This window comes from Salarias fasciatus, chromosome 5 (assembly GCF_902148845.1).
Source record: "Salarias fasciatus chromosome 5, fSalaFa1.1, whole genome shotgun sequence".
In the NCBI taxonomy this organism is placed as follows: Eukaryota; Metazoa; Chordata; class Actinopteri; order Blenniiformes; family Blenniidae; genus Salarias; species Salarias fasciatus.
This window is the reverse complement of record NC_043749.1, coordinates 31,766,423-31,791,658: the sequence shown is the minus strand read 5'-3', so window position 1 is coordinate 31,791,658 and position 25,236 is coordinate 31,766,423. Positions and strand designations below refer to the sequence as shown.

At 46.2% G+C, this 25,236-nt stretch overlaps 1 protein-coding gene across 9 annotated transcripts in view; it reads left to right on the top strand.

Moving 5' to 3' along the window:
- The window catches only part of ptprt (protein tyrosine phosphatase receptor type T), a 279,550-nt gene that overhangs the window by 236,211 nt on the left and 18,103 nt on the right, over positions 1-25,236 (top strand). For 6 of the 9 annotated variants that reach the window (XM_030091480.1, XM_030091479.1, XM_030091478.1 and 3 more), the window contains 5 exons: positions 111-198; positions 16,955-17,040; positions 18,756-18,792; positions 19,360-19,457; positions 19,564-19,680. In XM_030091480.1, coding sequence (XP_029947340.1) covers positions 111-198; positions 16,955-17,040; positions 18,756-18,792; positions 19,360-19,457; positions 19,564-19,680 — 426 coding nt within the window. The remainder of the gene's footprint in view (positions 1-110; positions 199-16,954; positions 17,041-18,755; positions 18,793-19,359; positions 19,458-19,563; positions 19,681-25,236) is intronic. The other 3 variants (XM_030091481.1, XM_030091482.1, XM_030091477.1) reach the window with 1 other exon arrangement.

The following is a 25,236-nucleotide window of genomic DNA, read 5'->3' as shown; positions in this document are numbered from 1 at the left end:
CAATATTAAACTATTCTCCTTTCTGTGTGTGTGTGTGTGTGTGTGTGTGTGTGTGTGTGTGTGTGTGTGTGTGCGCGCGCGCACATGGGTGCATACATGTGCATGTTTAGGCGCTGGCGGAGGGACAGACGGCGCCCTGGGAAACCGCCAAGAAGGACGAGAACCGCAACAAGAATCGCTATGGCAACATCATCGCTTGTGAGTACAGCTCTGGCATGGCCGAGTCCTCCTGGAGGACGGCGTCCCGGGTTTGACTGAGAACCGCGGCGTTCAGCTGGAGGCCGACGGCGGTCTGACCTGGTTTGGTGCTGCTTCTGTCAGGCAGTCTGCCATTGGTCCTGGTCTGTTTTGGTCCTGGTCTGTTTTGGTCCTGGTCTGGGTCTGTGTGGCTTGGATTAGCTTGATGTGAGGACGTTGTTTGATGAGGCGTGGACGAGCTTTGTGACGCTCATTTCCTGAACAACGGCACAGCAGGGCAGAGGTTCTCCATGGATGCACTTGCTGTGGGATTTATTCAGTTTCTCCTTCCTCACACACTTTTCTGAACACAAATAATTGGTTTTATATGAAATCAAGAAATAGAATTTGTTCTTAATTTTCTCTTGATTTTTATATTTTTTTAAATTTTTATTTCAGTTTCTTTTAAAGCATATTTGTTTCTATTCGTTGTTCTATTTATGTTCAAAATAAATTTGTCCATACAGTTTTCAGCAAAATGAAAAAGTATGACGTAATTCACCAAAAACATCAAGCAAAGTTAAAAAAAAAAAAAAACTCCCATTTGATATTTTGTCTTTCTACAAACAGACGACTTACAGATGTGACAAATGAAAAATAGAGAGTTAAGAAAAGGAAAAGGAATCTGAATTTTTCAGTAGTTCGGCTCAAAACAATGTTTAGCAATGTCGCAGCCCCCGGTTTAAAACGCCTCATCAAAGTCCCTGGAAGTCGTCCGCTGCTCTTCTGTCAGCCTCGTTCAGGAGGAATCAGGAAAAATAACTCCCAGTGTGCAGACGGACGTTCTGCCCCATGATCAAAGTCTGCAGCTTCATTTTATTCAGAGCGACTTTTGTCAAAATGAAGCTTCATTTCAGAGCAAAGACAGAGCAGTAATGATATTCTGTGTGTGTGTGTGTGTGTGTGTGTGTGTGTGTGTGTGTGTGTGTGTGTGTGTGTGTGTGTGTGTGTGTGTGTGTGTGTGTTTGGCCATTAGGCTGCGAATTAGCATGTGAATATGACAGTGTGTAATATGTCAAGCATTTGCTGTAATTTTATGCGCACCAATGATGTCTGTCTGATTGGATGTGTGTGTGAGCGCGCTTGTTATCTGGAACAAGGCAACCCCGGGCCTCCATTAGGCTGGAACAAGAGAAGCAGATTGTTTGGTTGAAGTTTTATTAAGTGGCTCAGGGGTATGTATGTATTTGCATATATATATATATATGTGTGTGTGTGTGTGTGTGTGTGTGTGTGTGTGTGTGTGTGTGTGTGTGTGTGTGTGTGTGTGTGTGTGTGTGTGTCTAACCCTATCAGAGCCATATATGACCACATTTAAAGTTTGCCTGTGTGTGTGAGTGTGCGCACATATCTCATTACAGGGGTTTAGATGTCAGAGCAGAGACACTGCGCTAACCTGAAGGCTTTAAAATGAAACATTGTGTTGGAATGAAATGGCCTGTCAGGGACTTGATAGCCAACAGGAATTATGATAAATTTGCTATTAGTACAAATCCTTTAATTACAAGGGCCGAGTAATGGAAACTGTCCATCTTGCCGGCTGCGATTGTACAGAGACTCATTTTCTTGAGAAAATGTTTTAAAAAGGCCCTCGGGGAAATGACTTTATGCGGCGTCTTTATTAGAAGGAGGAAATGTGGCGAGACAGGCAGGCCGCCTGGAACAGGCTCAAACTTTAAATATGGGAGACGGATTTCTCTTTTCTTTCTCCGTATTTTGTTTTGTCAGGTTGAACTTCAATTCCCCTTTTGAAAGAAAGGATTTGCTCTCTGTTTTCCAGCTTTGGAGGCAAAACCTTGGAACAAATTGGCTGACAGTAGGAACCCTTGTAAAGTTGTTCTTGGTACATTTTTACGTTTTTGCCACCAACTCTGATCGTCGCTCTCATTATCTCGTTACTCTAGACAACTGAAATAGAAATAGATGGGAGAAGTTTAGTTACTGCAGTTCAGTCCTGTGGAAATAAACCAAAATATTAATATTCAACAACAAAACAGCAGGAAGCGATGACGATGAGGGCCGGTCCGGCGTTTCGGGTGAAGAGGCTGATCTCTGGTTGTAAGTGTTATAATGTCGGTGATCTTGAGACCAGAAGTTGGCCGCTTCAGATCTTTCATGATGGACACCACTGCGGATCCCCGAGCAACGCTCTTTAACCCTCAACCTCTCATCTGCCAGCAGTGCCTTGCTTCAAGCACACGTGTTCAGCATGAACTTGAATAGGATTAGTGAAACTTGAAGAAAATAGTTATATACATATATACATATATATGTGAATCTTTAGTCTTAATATCAACGACAAAGGTGTAAGTTTTATTATTATTTATTGATTAAGCCTTCTGATTGTAGTTGGTTACATGCAAGTAAAAAATAATTATCTAAGTACATTTGATAAGAGTCTTTAGTCTTATTCTTAAGACAGAAGATAAAGTCTCAAGTCTCATGAAAAGGATTAGTTGAATTAAAAGAAAACATTGACTCCCAGTCACATTTCACAGCAGTCTTAAAGCTCGGGTAGACGATGTTGTCCAAAAGCACTTCCTGTCATACTGAGTGAAACGCTCCTCGCCCCCTGGGAGAAGTCAATACATTATGTGGACGGAAAAAGGTGCGGAAAAAATCTGACCACTGTAGCGGCCACAGGACAGTAAAAACTCCGACCAATCATAAAGCGCGGACCGCTCTTCAGGAACCAATCAAATCCCTTCGCCGTTCTACCAGCCCCCTGCGCGTACATTTCAATGGCGTGCACTGGTCCTGGTTCAGAGCGCATTGCCAAGGCGCTCTCGGCGCTCGCGAGAAAAATAGAAGGAAGCGGAGTGGCACGCTGCGCTGCTATGTGCGTTGTGTGCGGCAGTCAGAAAGGTTAATAACATTGGAGGCGATCACAAACTCCGTGCGCGCGGCGCTTCCGCGTCCAGTGCGTTCGCTCCCAACGGGAGCTCCTCCAATGGGGTGGGAGCTGGGCGGAGCTGGGCGGAGCCTTGGGGAGATGCTACATTCGTGCTACATGCTAGTTTTCCAGGATCGCCGACCCGAGCTTTAAGTGTGAGTTTTAAGTCTTGGCGACTTGTTCCACTGGCTGAGCTGTGAGTGAGGTGTCCTGACAAACCAGCCAATCAGTGAACTGCATGTTTTAATAACTTAAAAATCTCAAGAAAAAAAAAAATCTTAAATCTAAAGTGAAAAGATTTAATTCAGCCAACAGAAATTCCGTTTCCACTTTAATGAAACCTTTAGTTTTTTAGCATGTTAGTGCTGTGAATTTGCAGCGTTGTGTCCAGTCACACTGGCTCGTCTGACGGGGGATTATAGACCAGGATGGTGTCCTGAAGAACACCGTCGCTCTGCTGAGTCATGGCTTATTCCCCACCTCGAACCAGAAGAATCAATTCCAGCAAAGTGCTTCAGATTTTTCTTTTTCTGAAAGCTCTTCGGCTCCAAAACCAACAGGAAAAGAACCACTGCGGCGCGGTGAGCGACAGCAGGAGGGGTTTGTGCCCGAGTGTCCGCAGAGAGGAGGTTCAGATGACATCTTTGTTTATTGGTTAAATTCTGATCTCGTCGCCTCGAAAGTCATTGTGGTCTGCATCCAGTCACAGCACCTCTAACCCAAGCAAATGCTCATTGAGTCCGGACAGATCGCTGCGGAGGAAGCTAAATTTGTGGCCTGGCTTTGGGAGGTTTCAGCCAACACCCGAGCCGGAGCCCTATAAATCCCCTCCAAGGCAGTCCTTGTAATTGTTGTGTTCTTGCGAGGACGTTTTGCTCTGGGTGCCTCCTCGATGGCACTCTTCTCTAATGCATGCGTTTTGCCGCCTCTCTCGCCCTCCCTCGCTCTCCTCCTCTCTCCGGAACACTTTGGAAAGGGGCTGATTTGAGTTGAAGTGTTAACACACTCTTCCTCCGGCCATCTGCCAAACACAAACGCTCGATGCCATGTTTGAAATCCCTTCAGCTCGCTGAATAAATGTTGATCTACCAGCCTCCTGTCCTCCGTTCTCCCTCCACCCAGCTCCTCCTCTCTCTCTCTCTCTCTCTCTCTCTCTCTCTCTCTCCCAAACTCATTTCATGTCTTTTTCCAGACCCTGGACTTTCAGCTCCTCTTCTCGCCTCGTCTTGAAAGTGGTTTCTTCTTTCCCCTCTCACACCCAGCATTTGCCTCTTCCTCTCCCTCCTCCTCCTCCTCTGCCTTCTACTTTCCCTCCATCTGCTGGTCCGCCCTGATTACCTGTGACGGTTTATGGGTTGAGGCGAAGCGCAGCAGTGTTTCCTCATCACAGGCATCTGTCTGCGTCTGTTTCCTCCTGGCTGGCGCGCCTCCACTCCTCTTAGCGTCTCCTTCCATCTTCTCCTCCGCCTTCACCCTCAGTTCAGAGAACAACCTTCCCATATGGTCCTTTAAAATTCAAGAAGCTTTTCTGCTGAATAAATGCGTTTATTGGCAAACATTCACATATGTTCAGGAAGGTGTGTGTATGCCTGTGTGTGTGTGTGTGTGTGTGTGTGTGTGTGTGCGCGCACGTTTACACATAGACAAAGCTACAAGTCACTGAAAGTGATGATCTGAAGATTTAAGTCAGAGTGGAGGTTTGGAGGAACTGTGTCTTGGTGTTTGCAGGAGGACACGGAGTTCAGCGTCACAGTGTGAGACGGAAGCGACTTTAGCGTCGTCGCTGCTGAAACTCGCTAACCGAGCAGACAGATCCCCAAATAACTGGAAACAAAACGGAATACACCCAATAATCCCCCGTTAGCAGAATGGTGTCAGCATGCCGGTGCTAGCATCAGGTGTTGTGTTAGCCTGGCTTCATGCTTGTCGTTACGTCGCCTCCTATAGGTTTAACTGGTCATAGCAGCTCTTAGCAAGGATTTCATCTGCATTTATGTAAATTTAGTTGTTTATTTTTTTAAGCAGAGGGGGAAATGTCCGCTCTAAATAATACAAACGTGGCTCAAATCTTGGCCGCCTCGTCTGGATCTTTCCCTCACAGACACCCTCACGAGCGCCGCCGCCGCCGCCGTCCCCCCCTCTGTTCACTAATGTGTGTTAGTGTTCAGGCGAAAGAGAATCATTACACAGGCTGTCACTCACACACGATAACGTTAGTATGCACACACACCCCTCACCTGGTGTTCCACCTCCGAGCACCGCCGCCATAATCAGGGTCTCCTCCCGCATCGTGTTGCTTCTCATTACAACCCACATTACACGTGTGTGTGTGTGTGTGTGTGTGTGTGTGTGTGTGTGTGTGTGTGTAGGAGAGACAGAAATAAAAGATAGGATGAGTGGATCTTGTTTTATAGTGTTTACAACTTGCTGTGTGAAGCAAACAAAGCAAGCAAGGATGGGAGGTTTTGGAAACAAGCACTATTGTGTGTGTGTGTGTGTGTGTGTGTGTGTGCAGCTGTACACAGTGTGCATCTCCTCCTCCTCCCCTGTTATCCTCTCTGGCTCCGATTCGCAACACGTCTGCTGAGCCGCTCTGAAGTCAGAATGCCAACAACTCCTCTGAAGTGTTTGACCAAAGAACCACAACAAATATTAGCATCCCCCAAGCTGCCACACTCAGCCAGACTGGAATACACACACACGAGCGCGGTAGCACGTACAGAGTTTGGCGAGTGCGGTAGTCGCCGTCTACCTGCAGACTTCCACGCTGCTCGCAGCCGATCGCTCGCAGCACTGCAGCATTATTCCACCCACAGACCTCCGCAAACTTTACTTCCTTGTGGGAGATATTTTGTTAGTTTGCAACCTGCTTCAAAGTACAGTATGTAAAGTATAAGTAATGCCACTTGCGTGCAGGAGGGGGCAGCACCGAGGCCTCGCTGCATCAGTGTTCACACAGCAACTGCAGGAACACTGGAAACGATGCGGCTTTTAATGAAATTAATTTATTTCTTCCTAATAGACGAGACATTTTTGTCAAATTCATTTTCTCTTTAATTTCTTGCGGGGCAGATGGGAATCAGAGACATTCATATTCCGTTCGATAGCAGCCTCAGCTTATCCCACAGGACTTCTCATCTGATTTTGCTCGGCGGATTTGCTCCCATTCTGCCACCGGAGAGGTGGCGAGATTGGCCGCTGATGATGGATGATCGGGCTGAGCTGGCGGTCGGTGTTGCAGTTTATCCCGAAGCGGCTGGAGGAGAGGAAAGTCAAGGTCCTGTGTGGACCGGCCTCCAGTTCCCAGCAAGCTTCAAACTTTTTCATTCGTTTTTGGACAGACCTTGGAAATAGGAAGGTTATTCCAAATCAGTAGAGGGACGCGCTTCAATGCACAGTCAGGGGACTGGAATCATTTCACTCTTCAACATGATAATCGCTGTTTACTGCCAGATTCATCAGGAATCACAAAAAAATACTTGACCAAATTCAAAAACTTTTATGTTGGTGCTTTGATTGTTAACCAACAAGGTGTTTCTATTCAAACCAGCCTGCAGAGGTGGTTTGCAGGTCACTGAGGATGAGTAATCTGTTACAGTTACTGATTATCTGCGTCTCAGTGAGATTCCATATGTTGCTGCGACTCTTTAAAATCCAATCCAGCCAAACCACTAAACAAATGTTTAAAAAATTCAAAGAAAACATTAATTTCTTTAAACCGATTCATTCAGAGTTACGACAGAACACAGCGGTGAGACCAGAGCGGCGACATCAGTGATCCTGATAAACTACCAGGCTGATGTCAAGCGAGCCTCAAAGCCACGCTGTCCGGGGGGTTTGAAGGAAATATACTCATCATTATATAATCAGGAACCAGTAATCTGATTACTCTAAGACGTCGCTTCACATTCCCGATCGACTCTCCCGTCACCTCACTTCCTTTCATTCTCTTACAAACCAGAATATTTCCTTCTGTTCGTCAATCCGTCTCCTTTGAAAACAAAAAAACAAGAACTAAAGAAAGAAAACGGAGTGGCACGCATCTCGCTATTAGGCAGCGTGAAAAATGAGACAGCAGAAAGACAAAAGGGAAAAACACGGTGGAAGAAAGAGTGATGGCATCCAGCGGCAGCAGATGATGAAATGGTTTCTGTTGCAGCTCCCAGCAGGGGGGGAAGCTCACAGATAATGGTGATAATGAGGCTGATTTTTAACGCCACCGGCAGGATTATTGATACTGCTGAATGTGATTGCTGTTAATCATCGCGCCTCTTCAGGAGCGGCCGGGGGTAACAATGACGCAGGGATAAATACGCTCTCAGAATTCAGAGGGTTTTTTTTTTTTTCTTTCTTATTTTCCTTTTTTTTTTCTGCCTGTTTGTTGGAGGGAACAAAAGAAAGAAGGTGTGGGCGGGAGATGATGGGGTGATGATTGGAGTTGTATTTTTAATTAGGAGGTGGAGGATTATGAGTGCGTCGCAGTAAAGCAGCGGGGGGTTGACAGTTTGATATTGCTTGATAGCTGATAATGACAAGCTGTGATCATTGACAGTGTGCAATAATTGATTGTTGATGAATAAAATCACACTTGATTAAATGTCGAGACAATTATTAGATTCCTGCTAAAGCAGGTTTTTAACTTTAATCTATAAAAAAGACTCTGGATCAGATTGACTGATATTAACAGTATACTGCTATTGTGAAAAGTGAAGGTTTCTAAAGGTTATGAAGTGTATTTGAGTCCAGAAATAAGGTATAAGAAATCAGAAAACGTCGTCCTTATTTATCCTCTGACAGAATTACTGTTAACTGCAGCCGTGGGGCTCTGAATAAAGTGGCAGGTTCATTCTGGTTTTAAAGCTGAATTAAATAATTCCTCCATCATTCCACTTTAATTCTATTCCGTCATTCTGCTCGCTCTCTTGTCCTGTCGCGACGACGCTCGCAATCCAAGATGGCCGCCCAAAGCGAGCGTCAGTCTGGAACGCAGACGATTCATTTAGCGGGGAAGAAAGGAAATGGATGTAGTGAAAGAGTGGCTTGAAGGAAGACCTGTTTAAAGCCGTAGCCTCAAAAGAAACAGGAAGTGCACTTTGTTTTCTTCCTGTAGACGATGCATCCCTTCCCTCCTGTCCAATCAGAAGCCTCCACAACCTCCACATCTTAACAGGATTTAAAAATAGACGATTTAACGTGTTTTCCATGTAAACCTTAGTTTTTTATTCCCATCATAACACTTAGGAGAATACTTTAATTCTGAATTAATTAATTCCAGATTAGGGAACATCGTGTAACCGTAGCCGAGGTGTGAAGCGACGCTTTCGGAGCTGTTTCTCTTGGTGTTGCAGGGAAGCTGTGTGATCTGCAGACACTGCGACTGTCCAGCAGCTGTAATAACCCGATACTCAGAGCTGCAGTACATCCTGCATGCCGTTCTGTCAGGGTGGATGTCGCTGTTTTTATTTTAGATATATGTTCTGCTGAAGCAACGACAGTTCAGTACGACTCTTTACTGCTGTGTGTGTGTGTGTGTGTGTGTGTGTGTGTGTGTGTGTGTGTGTGTGTGTGTGTGTGTGTGTGTGTGTGTGTGTGTGTGTGTGTGTGTGTGTGTGTGTGTGTGTGTGTTTTCTATGTTTGACACTTCAGCTGCAGGGAGTCCTGGTCTTAATAGGCTATTACACACTATAATACCCTCCAACACACACACTCACATGAGTCCATGCTGAAGCGCCACACACACACACACACACACACACACACACACACACACACACACACACACACACACACACACAGATACACTCAGACGCATAAATCATTCAAGCAGTCCAAAAACCTTGTGCGATACGTCTGAAAATGCACAGACAATCCTGTCAAGACACAAACTAAAGACGATCCAGAACATACGACATGTACCAGGAAGTGGAGGAAAAACACACTTACACACACACTCACACACACTCAATCACACATGCTTTTAAATTCCCTAATGCCTTGAGCCGGGCTGACAGCGGAGTGTGTGCCGTGAGCGAGCTGAGCTCCACCGGGAGTTAACTGATTAAGTATATCTGTGACAGACACAATCCCCTCTTAGTGGCTGCTGAAAGGGAAAGCGAGATGAGAGAGTGCCGGACGGCAGAGGAGGGAAACGTCTTGTTCAGCACTTTCAGAGCTGTTTCCCTCTCCTTCTTTTGTTAAATACCGGCGCCATCTGTTTATGGGAGCGTTTTCCCGACTTTGGCTGGTTTTCAGCCGTGTAATTAACGGGTAACTTGTGGAGTATGTTTTAAAAGCCGTCCTCCGTCTGTCTGGGGAACTCTTAACTGGGTAAAGTGGGCTCTCTTTTTTTTTTTTTTTCATTTGAATTGCTACTCCGATTGATTACAGCTGAGTGACGCGCGTTCAAAACAAAGGCGGGGTGTTTCAAGTCGTCGTGGGAATAAACAGGTTTTGAAACCTAATATTTTATAACAACGATATTGTTATATATTTAAACACCAAAACCAAAGCATGAAGCCCATAAAGCCAGCCAGAGATGTGATCCTGATAGCTTCATGGTCCTGTCCTCGTTTTAAATTACTTCAAACTTCTTTCATTCTACAGATTATAAAGAAAATAATGGCAAACGACGAAAAGGAAATGTGCCATTTGATTTAAATCGAACAGATCAGGTCCATGTTTAATCGTCTTCGTCTCCAAAATGTGAAGTGTTGTGAGGTTATAAACATTTTTTGGCAAAATCTGAGAATCTTAACAAGCCAAACTGCACTAAAAATGGGTGTGAAATTCAGCGAATGGTGTTTTTCAGCTGCTCTTCACACTCGAAAATCAAGCGGACAAAATGCAGCGTGCTTACAAGTCTCCTTGTGTTAAAGAAGACGTACACGGAGGTGTTTGAACCCAGATATTTATTGAAGATCAGATGCAAGTCAGTGAGACAGGGAGACATTTGAGCTCCATCTGATTTCTCTTCTTCTTCTGCAGCCTTGTAGAATTTCAAGGCGTGATTTTTCTGCCTTTTAACAAGCCAAGCTTCAGGTCATATTTTCTGGCTCTTGTTAGAAAATGGATCAGAAAAGCGTCAGTAAGTGCAGGTTTTAAATGCCTCCTGGCTATGACCACATTATCTTAGCGGGAGGTTGATAACGTTTTGTTTTATTTCAATAACCCGGCAATTACTTTGTCCAGATATCTCCATTAAAAAAAAAAAAAAAAAAAAAAGCAGGCTTGTCTTCAGCTGCTGTAAATTCTCCCAAACGGAAAGACCTTGCTGCAGTTCAGCATTCCTTCATAGCTTTCAATCCAAATGTTGTGAAATAGACTTAGATCATCAGAAATTATAGCAAGAAAGAAATGAAGAAAAGATCAGAGCTCAAACTGCCACCAGTGACGAGCGCCAAACAAATCCAAACTCATCAGAGGGAACACGGTTTCATTTAAGCTTCTCAGTTGTTTTGGAGGCGAGTGGAGGAAGCCGAGGCAGAATCGTGCGTTAGAATAAAAGCTGCTGCTCGTCTCTGACGCGGGGTTCAGTAAATGTCAGCAGCGGGTTTTACTGGATAGAAAGAAGAGTTTTACTAGTCCTGTTTTCAGAGCTGCATGTTTTTTCTCTCCCGATTTGATTTTATAACCTGAGCAATTCTTGAATGTCTTTGTGCCTCATCAAGTCAGAACAATGTGGGGCAGCCATCGGCCTTATAGAGCAATAAAAGGGCAATATATTCATGAAAGTGGAACATAATGACTCCATAGATTATCTCCTGCTGATATTTGCAGTTCATTATTTGGATCTGGCTTTCTCTGCTGCGTGATATGAAGTCGTGACGCGAATGTTGATTTTCCCAATCCGGCTCTTCCTGTTTGTTGTGCTGCAGCAGAGTCATTAGGCAGCGGAGACTCCTTCACGTTTTTCCACGTGCTCTCAGTGCATACCGGTCCGATCCCGGGAATCCAAATCACAGCTTTCTGCTGCATTTCTGCTGCCGGCCTGAATCTCTCCTACAGAAGAAAAATAAGAAGTGTGCTCCGGATGGCCTTTAGTGGACCCCTCCTGCTAACAAGTTCTCCCCAACCAAACTTCTACAGTATCTGCTGGTGTAATGGTAAGAAGAGAACAGAAAGACGAGATGATCAGACAGAAAGTCGGAGTGGAGAGGAGAGGAGAGGAGGGAGCTGTGAGGCTGTGAAGAGAGAAAGAGGAGCTCATTAATGAGTAATGGCTTTGTGACTTTTTGCCCTTGGACACCACAGCTTCTCGTGACTTTGTTGTTCCTCCAGTGCCGCAGATGCCAAACCTCGAATTCTGAGGCTTCTCTCTAATTCTGGATCCACTTCAAGGTCCAGATCTAGGTGACAGAGACTGAGCAGCTACTGCTCTGTACTTTAGTTTGAGGCGTAGATTTACATTTAACCACAGGAGGAACTTAAAGAAAAGAGGTTTGGTGTCGAACGTCGACCCTCAAGAGGCTCCAATCCTGCCGGATTGGAACCACCAAGCAAATTGTAGAAATTTAACAGAAAACACTTGAATTCTTCCTGATTAGAGGATCAGCAGATCGGCCAGTTTACATGACTAAAGTGATTTTAAATATTGTTCCAGTTTACCTGTATTAAGATGTGGCCCAGTTAACTTCAGTGGATCAATCCCACGATGCTTTGCACTGTGACGTTTGGCAGTTCGCTACAACAGGCTTTACCCAGAAGCCCCGAAATATCCAAAATGGAAGTCGGCAGAGTTTTGATGCTTGTGGTCCTTTTTTTTTTTTTTAAATTAAACTGCAGCCTCAAAGAAACCTTCTCTTGGTGTAAAGTAGAATCCGGAAGAGACAAGCACGGGAACTTTTCACATCGTGGCGGAAAAAGATTTGGAAAAACAGCCTTAATGCAACGGCTGTGGGGGAAGTTTTTTGGGACGGCTCTCAGAATTTACATCATTAAGATTATCTTCACGTTGACACTGGAGCCATTTGGTTTAGAGAAAATCTGTACAATTTTCATCACATATTCAGAACCCCACAAATTAAATTTAAAGGTTATTGTGACTCTACCTTCCCTCTCCGGCCCAAATCCTGCTGCTTGAAATGTGTTTGACACCTGGTTTAAATCTTTGTGTGTCTCAAATTCAATGGGCTGGTTTTTATATGCACACACACATGTCAGGCTAATTAAAAGAATTTTCATTTCTGTTACTAGTGCTGTCTCACACACACACACACACACACACACACACACACATGGAAACACATGCGCTGTCAGCCTCTTCAAACCTGTGGCCTGTGTCCAGACCTGCAGTGTTTGCCAGCCAGTACCTCCTGCCATTTCAGCCCAATTAGAAGCTCCCTCCCTGGGCAGAGCCCGGTGGAGAGAGCCCCTCCCTCCCTTCAGCCTCGTATCGGTGGCGCTCGTGTTATGACAGCCTCTGACACTCGCCCCGTGTAATTACCGCCGTCTGAAGGAGCCAGACAGGATGGGGCTGGAGAGAGAGGTAAATGAAGGCAGGCCATGCCGGCAGAGAGCCGGGAGAAGGTGAGCCGGAAGGAGGAAGCAGAAAAGACGGAGAGGAGGGTGGAAAGCAGCAGACGGCTGGCAGACGACCCCCTGTTGTGTTTGTTTTTGCACGGAGGGTGTGTGTGTGTGTGTGTGTGTGTGTGTGAGAGTGAGCTGATAGCTGATGACAGTATCTTGTAGCGGCAGAGTGGAGTCATGCTGCCATCATTGTTGCCGCTCAGCCAGAGCTGCGAAATTACTCTGATAGAAGCTGTACGAATAATTCTCCTCAAGGTGATCCGACAGGCGATAATCAAGGAGGAGACTCGTCGGCAGACCGTGCGCTCCACGCCGGCGTTCAAACAATCCCTGCCTTCTGAAATCATGGTGCTGTTATGTTTTCCAGCCCGGGTTCTATGGAGATGACACCATGTTGCATATTTTAGCCGCCTCGCGCTCAAACACACCTACTTCAAAAGAAGACGCAGTCGAGCTCTGCGTTTTGAATCGGACGCGCCGGAACAAAGAGGAAGTTGAAACACGCAGGGCGGCGACTCCCCAGCGCGCTGCAGCGTGTCATGGCGAGGAGTTTGTGGGTTCAGACGCTGGTCACAAACAAACCGTCTCGTACCGGTTCTGACTTCTCAGTGCAGTCGTGGAATTTCAATTCAATTCAGCTTTATTTATAAAGTGCCAATAATAACGTGGTCGTCTCCAGACACTTTTACAGAGAAAACCCAACAGATCCACACAGCAAGAAGAGACTCCCGTCTAAAAGGAAGAACCCTGCAGAACCAGGACCAGGGGAGGAGAACCCTGCAGAACCAGGCTCAGAGGAGGAGAACCTGCAGAACCAGGCTCAGAGGAGAACCCTGCAGAACCAGGCTCAGAGGAGGAGAACCTACAGAACCAGGCTCAGAGGAGAATCCTGCAGAACCAGGCTCAGAGGAGGAGAACCTGCAGAACCAGGCTCAGAGGAGAACCCTGCAGAACCAGGCTCAGAGGAGAACCCTGCAGAACCAGGCTCAGAGGAGGAGGCTTTCTGCTTTTCCGGTTGGGGTGAGGGGACAGAAAAAGGAGGAGATAGGACAGACAGGTACATTACTGTATCCACATACAAGCATGTATAAGCAGAGAGTTCATAGACTTCAAGACAATCAATGTCAACGACACGTAGTTATGAAACATTTCATGAAAGAAGTGACGGAGAACTGGGAGCCGGTTCCACATGCAGGAGTCCGCGGTTAAGGAACCTCCTGCACCCACTGGCTCCACCATCCATGTTCTGTTTGCGATCCCTCAATCAATCCATGATTACTGGAGGAGGACGTGAAGGTGCCTTCACGAGACGCCAGGTTTAACCCTGAACAGCTGGACTGGAAACGGGGTCACGTAATTGTTTGCAGGCTCTACCTGTGCCGAGTCCCTTGGCTTTCCGCTCTGCTCGTTCGCTTCTTAAACGACACATAATGTGGATTTCAGCTCCTGCCAGGTGGAGAAACAAAACCTTCCATACTCTCTCAGCGAGAACTGTGAAAACCCAGCAAGCAGACGTCCTCTGTTTATAGTATTTCTCTTGTCACCGTCGTCACTGGTTCAGTTCACCGACGTGCAGATCGGTCTGGAGCAGCTGTAAATAGATGAATATCTGTTTTCTTCCTGCATGTCGTTCTGCTGACTGTGACACAAACTGTCCCTTGGAGAAGAGAAGTTGACCTGCCAGTTCTTCAAGATTAGAAACACCGTCGACCATTCTGTTCACATCTGGGCAAGTTGAAGAAAAAGCCGCTGTGGCCCATACGTAGTGTCTTATAAGGAGAATAGATGTTTCTCAGTAAAACCTTGAGAGAAATCTGTATTCTCAAACTGCACTGCGGCGAGTTTCTCTGTGGACCCTGAAGTTTACTTCGTAAACCTGTCCGGGGTTCAGCGTTCTGCGATCTGGTTCGGCTCCAATTTAAACAAAACTCGTATTGAAGAAGGAACAAAGAATTGGCCAGAGATTGACTTTTGACAGGAGGAGTGTCAACAAGTTGCTAATCCGTGGCAACATACAGCATTCTGTACACATCTTCAGGCACTTTAAGGTCCAAACGGGGTGCCGTCGAAGCCAAACGACGGTTTTAACACTCACACAGCGCGGCCTTGGCAGGAGTCACTGTTCTCCGCTGTTCACTTTCTTCAGTGAGTCACAAATAAATGCGCCACAATCATTGCAGTTTGCACAATCGATGTCGGTTTGCTTCTTAAAATGTGGAGCCTCTTCCCAGATGGCAGACTGCCAAGTGTTCTCCAAGGTCTCCTCTTTGGTGTCAACCGAAGCTTTTCCACCGTCTTCACTGGTGGAAGGCGTTTACTCACCTGCTGCATGGAGAAAGTCTGTCCCTGCCTTTGAACATGAACCCAGACGTCACAGGCATCGTCTTCTTCCAACCCCGCCTCATTATCACCCCTACAGTTCGTCCAGATTTACCCTAAAAGGTCTCAACGCTTCACCAGAACGTTCAGAGCTCTGCAATTCTCTGCCATTTCGGATTATTTTTACCCCACTGCCGGCCTGGATGATCACCAGCCGCGAATAGAAAACACACACACACACACACACACACACACACACACACACACACACACACACACACACACACACACACACACACCTATTCAAAGATATTCACCAAAAACAAAAGCCGCTAACGCCTCCTTGACAGAATGATTGCTCCCGTGCCCCCCTCTATAAACACAGAGGGAATGGTTTCGATTCAGGCTGTGAGTCATCTCACACACACACACACACACACACACACACACACACACACACACACACACACACGGTCTGTGTGAGTTAAAGCTCTATTTCTGGGCTGAGCGCTACGAGATGCATGACGGTGAACTTTAAATTAAAGTGGACATGAGGAAAATCCAACAGAATGATTATTTGTGGCACATTGCAAACACAGCAGTGTTTCTTTATTGAACCTTTACATCAGTATGAAAAGCCAAATGCATTTTTAGTGCCTCTGAAGAAACAGGGGAATCAGTTTTAACTCCCTCCACCGTTTTGCCCTTTTCCTGTGTCTGTTGACCCGCCTGCTTCTTACTTTTACCTTCATCTTGTTCCCCTTGTGTTTTTTATTGGGTAAAAAAAGCCAGTTCAAATCACATGTATTAGTTTGAGCAAGCTTGATACTTGCATGGTTTATCTCTGAGAAGGAGAATAAATTCCGAAAATAGGGAAAGTGGAGTGTATTAACACAGAGCGAGAGGAGACGGAGTGTGTCAGGGGGGAAAAATGGAGATAATCGACCTAAATCATGCCCACTTCATCTGCAATTACCTGCTGTTGCCATGCTACAAGGAAACAAAATCACTGCCTCGCATTATCCGTAATCGCTCCCATATGAGTCCGAATGCTATGGATGGCTATTACGGAGTGCAGAACAAAATGATGGAGACCCAGGAGTGGAAATAGAAAATAGAGGATTTACTTGGGGCGACTCGTGCTCTGCAGAGCGAAGTCGGAGGTTTCTCTGACGGCCGTGGCGTCGATGGGACCTCCTGTAAAAACCCACACTGCGTTAAACGTATTGATCGAGTTTGTGTTGTGAAGGTTGATCAGCTGACTGGTGGCTTGCGCCCACATCTGGTAGGTTTTTACAACGTCAGTCATTTTTTGGTCAAAGGTTGCAGTGTAAATGCAACGGTTTTCTAAAACGAAAAAGCCAAAATGGATTCACTCGTCTAAACGTGGAATAACTCTGGACTTGGTTGCATTAGAGAACCTGTGCTTTTTCATTTTTACCTGAGTAAAGACGTTTCACGTTTACAAAAGTCTTTTCATTATTTGAACCACGAAACAATAAAACGACATATTGCCTTTTTTTTTCAGATTTTATTAAAATATCAGCAGAGGGCTGTGAATGAATTCAAGGGACCTTGAAACGTTTTTTTTTTTTTTTTTTCTGAGTTTGATTTTAATTAAAATGACTCCATTACCAGAAAAAAGGCAGGGTGGAGGTTTTTGATGAGCGCTCACAGTGAAAATGAGTTGATCTTATCTGTCGGTGCTGCTTCGGATGTTTTCTGTGGAGTTGGATCGCAGTGAAAACAGTGTGTGTTTTTAATTTTGGGGAGTTGGGGTGAGAGGGAGCGCTCCTGCTCCGGCCCCTGGTCTTAGTAGAGCTACACCAAGACTGAGGCTTTCCAGCCAGCGTTCCTCAGCCTCTCCTTTGGGCGGCCCCTCGCCCGTGGGCCTGGCCGGCCGTTCCCCTCCCCGTCACTTAGCTTCTCCGATCTGTGGGTAAATGTAACTTTAGGCCTGTTGTATTTTTGTGCTATCTGACCCCACAGACGACCACACCAGGGTCCGACTGCAGCTGCTGGACGGAGACCCCCACTCCGACTACATCAACGCCAACTACATTGACGTGAGTACACACACACACACACACACACACACACACACACACACACACACACACCTGCTGACAACCTCCTGGCTCACTGGCATCAATAGGGATGGGGTCTGATGAACCTAAAATACCTGTTCAGGTGTGGAGCTGGACCAGGACCAATAATCAGAACTGCTCCAAGACCTCATAAGACCTGACAGAATCGCACACATAGAGAAATTCAACTGCAGTGAATGATGTGAGGAGAACACGGTGAGTCGACGGGTTTTCCAGGCAAAGGCACTAAATCCTCCCCGGCGGCTGATTGGAACGCCTCTTTGATAGAATCGCCGTAGAAAGACGCGCACAGAGACGGCGAGGCCGCTTGTTGACACGGGCTTCTCTGAAACGGCGTAAATCAGCTGCTTGTTCACCTGCAAACAAACACAGCGCTCTCTATCAACACACACGTTAAAACATTAGCAGCGCCTCTTTGTTCTGTTCCCCTCTTCAGTCACACAAATCACCTCCTCATTGTCTGTCCCTCTGTTTTCACCTTTTCCCCACTTATCCGTTGACTCGCGTCTGTTTTCCTCCTCTCCCCCTTTGGGCGTCGTGCTTCACTTACTGATTTAATCTCTCGCTCACAGCTTTCACTTTCCTAATGAATTTGAAACAAAGCGCTTGCTTTCAATCAGTGTTGCGCCGATGAGGAAGGAGGGAATTGGAAAATTAAAATCCGAGCAGCCAATCCCCTCGGTGGGGATAACGTCGTACTTATAGAGCCGTCGCAGTGGCAACGCCGACATGATAGATGCTTCTATCTCAACAAGGTTATCTGTCCGACGGAAAGAGGAGAAACTTTTCATCTGTCCCACCGAGGGGAAATTAACATTCAATTTTTTTTATTTTTTTTATTAATGTTTATTTAGAAAACGACCTTGAATCACATGGTGGGAGGAGATGAGGGTTTTCAGGTAAATTAAAGGGATGGGAGGGCAGATTTCAGCGCCAAGGAGAAGAGCTGATGGATGGATGGATGGATGTGGGGAGAGAAAACCAGAGGATGTTAGAAGAAATCCAGTGGAACAGATTCTAGAGAATGTGAAGAGTTGATCATAAAAGATGTTCAGATGAACTGGGAAGAAATCCAGATGTTCAGGAAATAAAATGAATTGAAAAACATGTTAAAAACACAAAAGTAATGAATGTAGATTTATATTTATCCTGCTCTGGTGGCATTTTTGGATTTTCTGCGGAGTCGTCTTACATGCCACTGTTTCTGAAACACGGCCGTTCTGGGCTGCTTTAAAAGGCAAACATGGAGATTATATCCAGTCCTGCAGGGAGAAAAACGCCGCTGGAAACAGATCAACCACTCATCAGTCCTCAGCTCGTTTTTCAATACATCCACCGAAACCGCCGGCCAGGAGGAAGCAGGAGAACAGTTCTGAAGCTGATCTAGAAAACTCAACCACCGCTGCTCTCCAGACACGTTCAGCAAATTCAAGATCTACGAATATAGAGCAGTTTAGATTCAGAGCTTGAGTGGATGGAATCCAGTCTTTAGGACTGTTTAATGGAAATTCTATTTGTTTGTGAGGTTCCTGAATGAGTCGATTTTACCTTCAAAAACAAGGAAATTTGAACAAAGCAAAGGGAAAATGGGCGAGTTGAAAAGAAAAGAGTGTGGAGAGGAAAAGGTGGAGAAGTGGTGTTTTATATGCTTTTCTTTCTCCTTGGTCTCACAGGGCTACCACAGACCCAGACATTACATCGCCACACAAGGTAATTAAACTGATGACTGTGTGTGTGTGTGTGTGTGTGTGTGTGTGTGTGTGTGTGTGTGTGTGTGTGTGTGTGTGTGTGTGTGCGTGTGTGCGTGTGTGCGTGAGAGAGAGAGAGAGAGAGAGGGGCAATATGTGCTCTTTGCATTTGTGCAGATGTGAATTTGTGTGTGTGTGTGTGTGTGTGTGTGTGTGTGTGTGTGTGTGTGTGTGTGTGTGTGTGTGTGTGTGTGTGTGTGTGTATAGCAGCCACCTGGTAAATGTCGTCCTTTCGGACGGGGATGCTATTACCACAAAGTCCTAAATCTAAACTGCCGTATAAAATCTCCCTGACAAATTTAAGACCCCATTACCTCAACCCCCCCCAAACTGCTATCTGGGATTGAGTGTGTGTGTGTGTGAGTGTGTCCCTGCCTAATGTGAGCGCGCTATACGTCAGGGTGTGTTTATGCAAGTCCGTGCTATCGCTCGCTGGCGTTTTCACCCAGTGGTGGAATGGTGGTTTGTGTGTGTGTGTGTGTGTGTCGACACACTGACGCCTGTGTGTGTGTGTGTGTCCGTCCCTCAGGCCCCATGCAGGAGACGGTCAGGGACTTCTGGAGGATGGTCTGGCAGGAGAACTCGGCCTCCATCGTCATGGTTACAAACCTGGTGGAGGTGGGAAGGGTGAGCTCAGCAGGCCGAACCTTGGTTTCAGGTGTCGTTCACACCAGAAAAGCAACACGGACTTGTGTTCGTTCCTCTGTAAGCGACGCTAACCGGTCCCCTGCAGGTGAAGTGTGTGCGCTACTGGCCGGACGAGACCGAGGTGTACGGAGACATCAAGGTGACGCTGATCGAGACCGAGCCGCTGGCCGAATACGTCATACGGACGTTCACCGTTCAGAAGGTACGCCACCCTGCTTCCCCCCCCGTCTAATTCCCATCTATGAATTGATATCCAAATGATTCATCGTCCCACCATTTTAACGGGGAGAGTGAAGAACGTCTTCCTGACGGAACACAATGCAGCTGGTCTCATGTGATGAGGAGTGCTATCAGTATTCAGAGGATCTGCTTGACAGAGTTTGTCCCCGAAGGCTTGAGACGGCGTCAGAACCCTCCTCTGCTCTCCAGCAGCACATTTCCCCTCATTGTTGTCGGTTACTTACCGCTTTCATATTCCGCGAAGCCCAAACCTGGATTACCATTACAGCCGATGTGTGATTGGGGATTTGAGGCGGGCGAGCAGTGTTACTTGTTTGTTTCTCGCTGTTTAAGAGGAGACTTGAAAGCATAATCTTGGCTCTTGTAATCAGGCAGGAGGGATTTGAGAGGAGGGGGGAAACGGAGCCAAAGTGGAAGAATTTACTGTCATTGTGACGCTATTCTCTGAAGGCTCGGCGCTCTGAATGGAGAAGCGGCAGACGAACGCAGCGCCGCATAACAAAACGGCCGCCATCCAAATCCTTCATTTTCCAAACTACCCTCCGTCTTGTCTGGTTTCTCATCGCTCTCCCTCCTCTTCCTCTCTGGTACATCCATTTCTTTTTTCTCTGTACTGCCTTCCTTCTTTTTTTTTTTTTTCCTTACTGTCGGTCGAGCAGCATACAAAGTCGTTGCCGATGTTGTCTAAATAAGTTGAGAGTCAAGGACAAAACAGGGACGGAAAGATAGCGGATGGAATCAAGGTGACCAGTAATCTAATCCAGTCAACAAGTAATCCACTTGTGTCCATTTTCCTGGACAGCCAGAGGACACAGGTTAGACGTCCAGGGAGGAAATCACATATCTTTGGTCACTGCCTTTTTTTGTCTTTTCCTACTTTAACAATTATATTCCTGTTTGGAAGAAGGAAAATGTCATTACAGCACACACACACACACACACACACACACACACACACACACACACACACACACACTCCAGCTGAGATATCGGTGACGCTGCCATGAAAGCTAAGCTACCTGGCGGCTGTCAAACCAGTGTTTGGAAAAACACCCAGAATGCAACAGCTTGTTTTCTGGACATTTTGTTGGATTTTGCTTCTTTAAAATTGGCTTTTTGTTGAGATGTTTTGTCGTTTCCCTTTGTAGTATTTTGGTTTTGCTACAAGACATTTCTATCACATATCTCTGGACCACAGAGGGAGAAAAACCTCAGAAAGCAGCACCAACTAGTGGCCCGGCATGAAAACTGCGTCGTTGGGAGGTTTTCTGCTTGCCATGTGGACGGGGTCATTTACTCACCTCAGAATCTAAACACAAGGCTCATTGTGAGTCTTTTTTATCGATTTCAGGCAGACCTTCAAAATGTCTCCACACATTAATGCACCCACAGCGTGGTTAAAACACATGGTCAGCATTTGCAGTGACTTATAGGAATTTAAATACTCCCAAATATCCAGTTTTCTGAGGTTTTTTTTTTCACGTAATCTTTCCTTACCTCGCTCTATTTTTTCCCTCAATCCTCCATTTCCTTCCTCCTTCACTCGTAGAAAATCAGCTTATGAAGACAAGTCTTCAAGTCCCGCTGTCAGCTCATTTAGCAAGCCATTAATCCATAGCACCTCTGTGTGTGTGTGTGTGTGTGTGTGTGTGTGTGTGTGTGTGTGTGTGTGTGTGTGTGTGTGTGTGTGTGTGTGTGTGTGTGTGTGTGTGTGTGTGTGTGTGTGTGTGTGTGTGTGTGTGTGTACACACGCATCCATGTGCAAAAGTACTTGAACATTCAAAGGAAAGCTGATTTCAAAATACCTGTCACTTTCCAAGCTGTACTAATACGCACACACACACACACACACACACACACTCACATGTACCACATTAACTCTATTTAACCTCCAGTGGCCTGTGTCAGTGTGTATCAGTGTGTGTCAGTGTGTGTAAGTGTAAAGACAAAGTGAGCTGTGAGGTGCAGTGGATAGAGAGGAGCTTCAGGTTCGGCACAACAATTAAAAATCTTCACTTGCAGCATGGTTTTATTGAAAAGGCTTATTAACAGCGTATCCAGGGTGATTAACCGAGCGCAGAGGAGGAAAGCGGGGCTCAAAGGAAGACTCAATCTGTGTGTGTGTGTGTGTGTGTGTGTGTGAGAGAGAGAGACGCTGCATGGGAAGACGATCAGAAGAAGTATTTCACGGTTGAATTTTGGTGTCGGAGAAGCGTTGAGCTTTAGTGTGAAGCCGAGGGAGGCTGGGACATACATACTGGACATACATTTGTCCGGCCTTCCTTTCTTGCTGGGACAGTGTCAAACACACTGAACACTCCAGGACCAGCCCCGTGCTGAAACACCCTCCTGCAGAGGATTCGGTGTTTTCATAGTCCAGCAAGCTTCAGCAGGATTCAGTCACTCAGCCAGACTTTGATTCAGCAGTTTTCCTCTGCAGAACCTGCATTCAGCTCTGATGTCCTCCGTTGTTCCAGAGACCAGTGGAACTCCTGGCACCCTCTCTTCTGGGGATGTCCCGATCAGGTTTTTTTGCCACCGAGTCCGAGTCCCAGTCCTATCATTTTGAGTATCTGCCTATTCCAAGTCCCGATCCGATTCTTTTCTAATATAGTAAAATATGTACATTATCTGTAAAAAAACTAAAAAACTTATGAAAAGTTCTCCTTTTTAATTTTCTTAACGTCAATTCAAAACAACACCTAGAACAGTGCATTTCTGTGACTAAAAATAACAATCAGAAAATAAAACATTTTCTCTGTAATTACATCTTTCTGTCGTGCGGAAAACCTAAACACATCTCATTTAACCCATTAAAGCCGGGCACGCATTCCCGCTGAAGCACGCTTCAGTGTGCAGCAGCGGCCAGAAACGTTCAATACAGAGTTAGGAGGCGGTGCAGCAACACGATCTGGACCCGGAAACAGGATCAGTCATGCATGTGCGCGAGTTTGATGCATTTCATTGCCCAAGAAACAGCTGATTAGCGCAAAGAAGAAGGAAAAAAGACCCGGCGTCAGTGGTAGAACTGTGCAACAGCGCTTCCGGGTTTAATGATAGAATTGCGCAACAACGTCACTACCGTACAGGCGTCCCGGCTTCAATGGGTTAAAAAAGAAATGAAAGAAAAAATAAACATCTGTATCCAACCGAGTCCAAATCGGGGGAAACTTCCGATCCCGAGTGAGTCTGTAATCACGTGATCGGATCGCGACATCCCTACTCTCTTCATTCGTCCTGCTCTTTAGCCCCACGCGCTGATTTCCTCTCCTGCTGTGACGCTTTGCGAGCTTAAAGTAGTGAATACTGCAGACAGGATGTTCACACTGAACACTCACACACCCTCTCAGGACTTTAATGCTCCTATATAGTCATTAAAACATGTATTTCATAAATTAATTATACATTTTACGCAGCTAGAATTGCTTCAGCTCAGCAGTTTTGTAACATGTATGCATTGGATTTTCCCATATTTCCGTTCATATGGAGACATTTATGCTTCTCAAAGGGAACACATGTTCAATCAGAGCTAGACTGCTGCTGGGGAAGTAACGAAGGTTTGTACACGTTGGACACTGCAGACATTCACAGATGAATAGTTGTCTGGGTAGCAGGTGTTGAGCCTGAAAGCAGCGCCGCGTGTCCAAAAGGGAGGACGATCACAGGTGAGACCAAGAAATGCAAACTGGGGAGGTCGACACAAGGCTGTGATTTCAATGGAAAAGTCCCTCAAATAGGAGAAATGCTCACTTATTGCTGTATGGTCAATCACACACGCTTTTGTTGTGCAACTTTTTTGCTGTTTTGGAAATGCTGAGTTCAGTTGCACAATTCTTCTTTGACCTTTCTAAGCTAATCTCGTCTGGAACTTTCTGAGGCTTTATTAAACTTTACGCCTCAAGTGAGCTTTAAGCTCGTTGTGAAGTATGAAGCTCCGTCAAACAGCCGGACGCGTCCTGCTGACTGTCACCCAGACATACGTCCATCACACCCTCACTTCCTGTATCGGGACTGGACGTTTCCTCTCCTCCTCTTCAGGGTCAGGGTCAGGGTGAACTTGAAGCAGGTACAAATATTTTTAGCTTGATACTGAAAGACGAGCTGTGCATTTGTGTCAGCGTGACCTGAAGAAGGATCCTCCCTCTTGTAATCATCACAGGGTTCCAGACTCCCGAGGATAATCACAGCAGAGCAAATCGAACGCAGCCTGACAGGAAAAGGCACAGAATCCAAACTCAAACGCAGGATATGCACGGCACTGTCTGGTCTCACGCTAAAGATCTGAGCAGGAAGTGGTTGAAGGATCACCGGTTTACCACAGATCCGCTTTCGTTCCCACGGCAACCACTTCAAGCGAGAACGCAGCACTCGGGACTGTGGCGTTTCGGAGTCCGTTTGCACGACAACAGTACCTGAAGCAGCTGACAGTGCAGCTTATTGTAAATGGATCCCAAGGTGGAACTTTATGAAAATGAAAAGTCGCCATGTAAACAGACCAAAACAGCACTTTTGAGAAACACTTGAGCTGGTCCTGGTCCATATTTTTCTGAACTTTGTAGTTTTAAAGCTGACAGTGACCATAACAACAATTATTATTGTTATTTTGTTTGTGTGGTTTCATGTTTGTGTTTTCATGTGTTTGTATGGTTTTGTGTGTGTGTGGTTTCTTGTGTGTTTTTATGGATTTGTGTGTATGTGTTTCGTGTGTGTGTGTGTGTGTGGTTTCATTGCAGAAGCAGCCCACAGCGCCCGCTCATGGCCTGGCTCGCTCACTACATTGTTCTCAGCGTTTCTGCCGTTTCCATGGGAACAGACGATGTTTTCCGTGTTTTCTCTAAAACGCTGTTCTGTATGAAGGAGCCTTCAGCACCAGACGCCCGACGGGGCGACGTTCTTCGTCTCCTGCATCCTCATCAGCCACTCCCAGCATTGTAATGTCCTTGTTTTTCTTCAGAACCGACCCTTTGTGGATTGGAGGCTGTCGTTGTGTCGGACCGCCATCGTATCGATTTGGAGGAGTAATTTCAACATCACAGGAGAGCAAATCAATAGGAAGTCCAGTTATCAAATCACCTTGTGGTTTTTTTCCCGGGCTTCATTTCTCTGGCCTGTCTTCACTCTGGGCGAACGTCTCTGTTTCCTTCTTCCCCCCCTCGCCTCGTCTGTCCTTGCCTCCACGCCTCTCTCCGGCTTCCCCTTGACCTCTGCTCCGTCCCGCTCGGCGTCGGAGGACGACCTCTCTCCCGCTCGCCGCGCCGTCCCTGCTGCTCAGGTTATCAAAGGAAACACAAAGCCCGTCAGCCTCGTCTGTGGCGCCGGAGGTCGCGCCGATGCAACAACCCAAGCTTTCTCTTCACTCCGCCCCGAGCGGAGCTCGGCGCTTTGGCCTCGGCGTTCGGAACCTAGTAATTGGTTTGAGTTTTTTTTAAAAAGGAGCATTTAGCTGTGGAGAAAACCGAAGAGAAAGGTCATGAAGTTGGTAAGTTTCAATCTCCCTGGAGGAGATGTCAAGAGATGC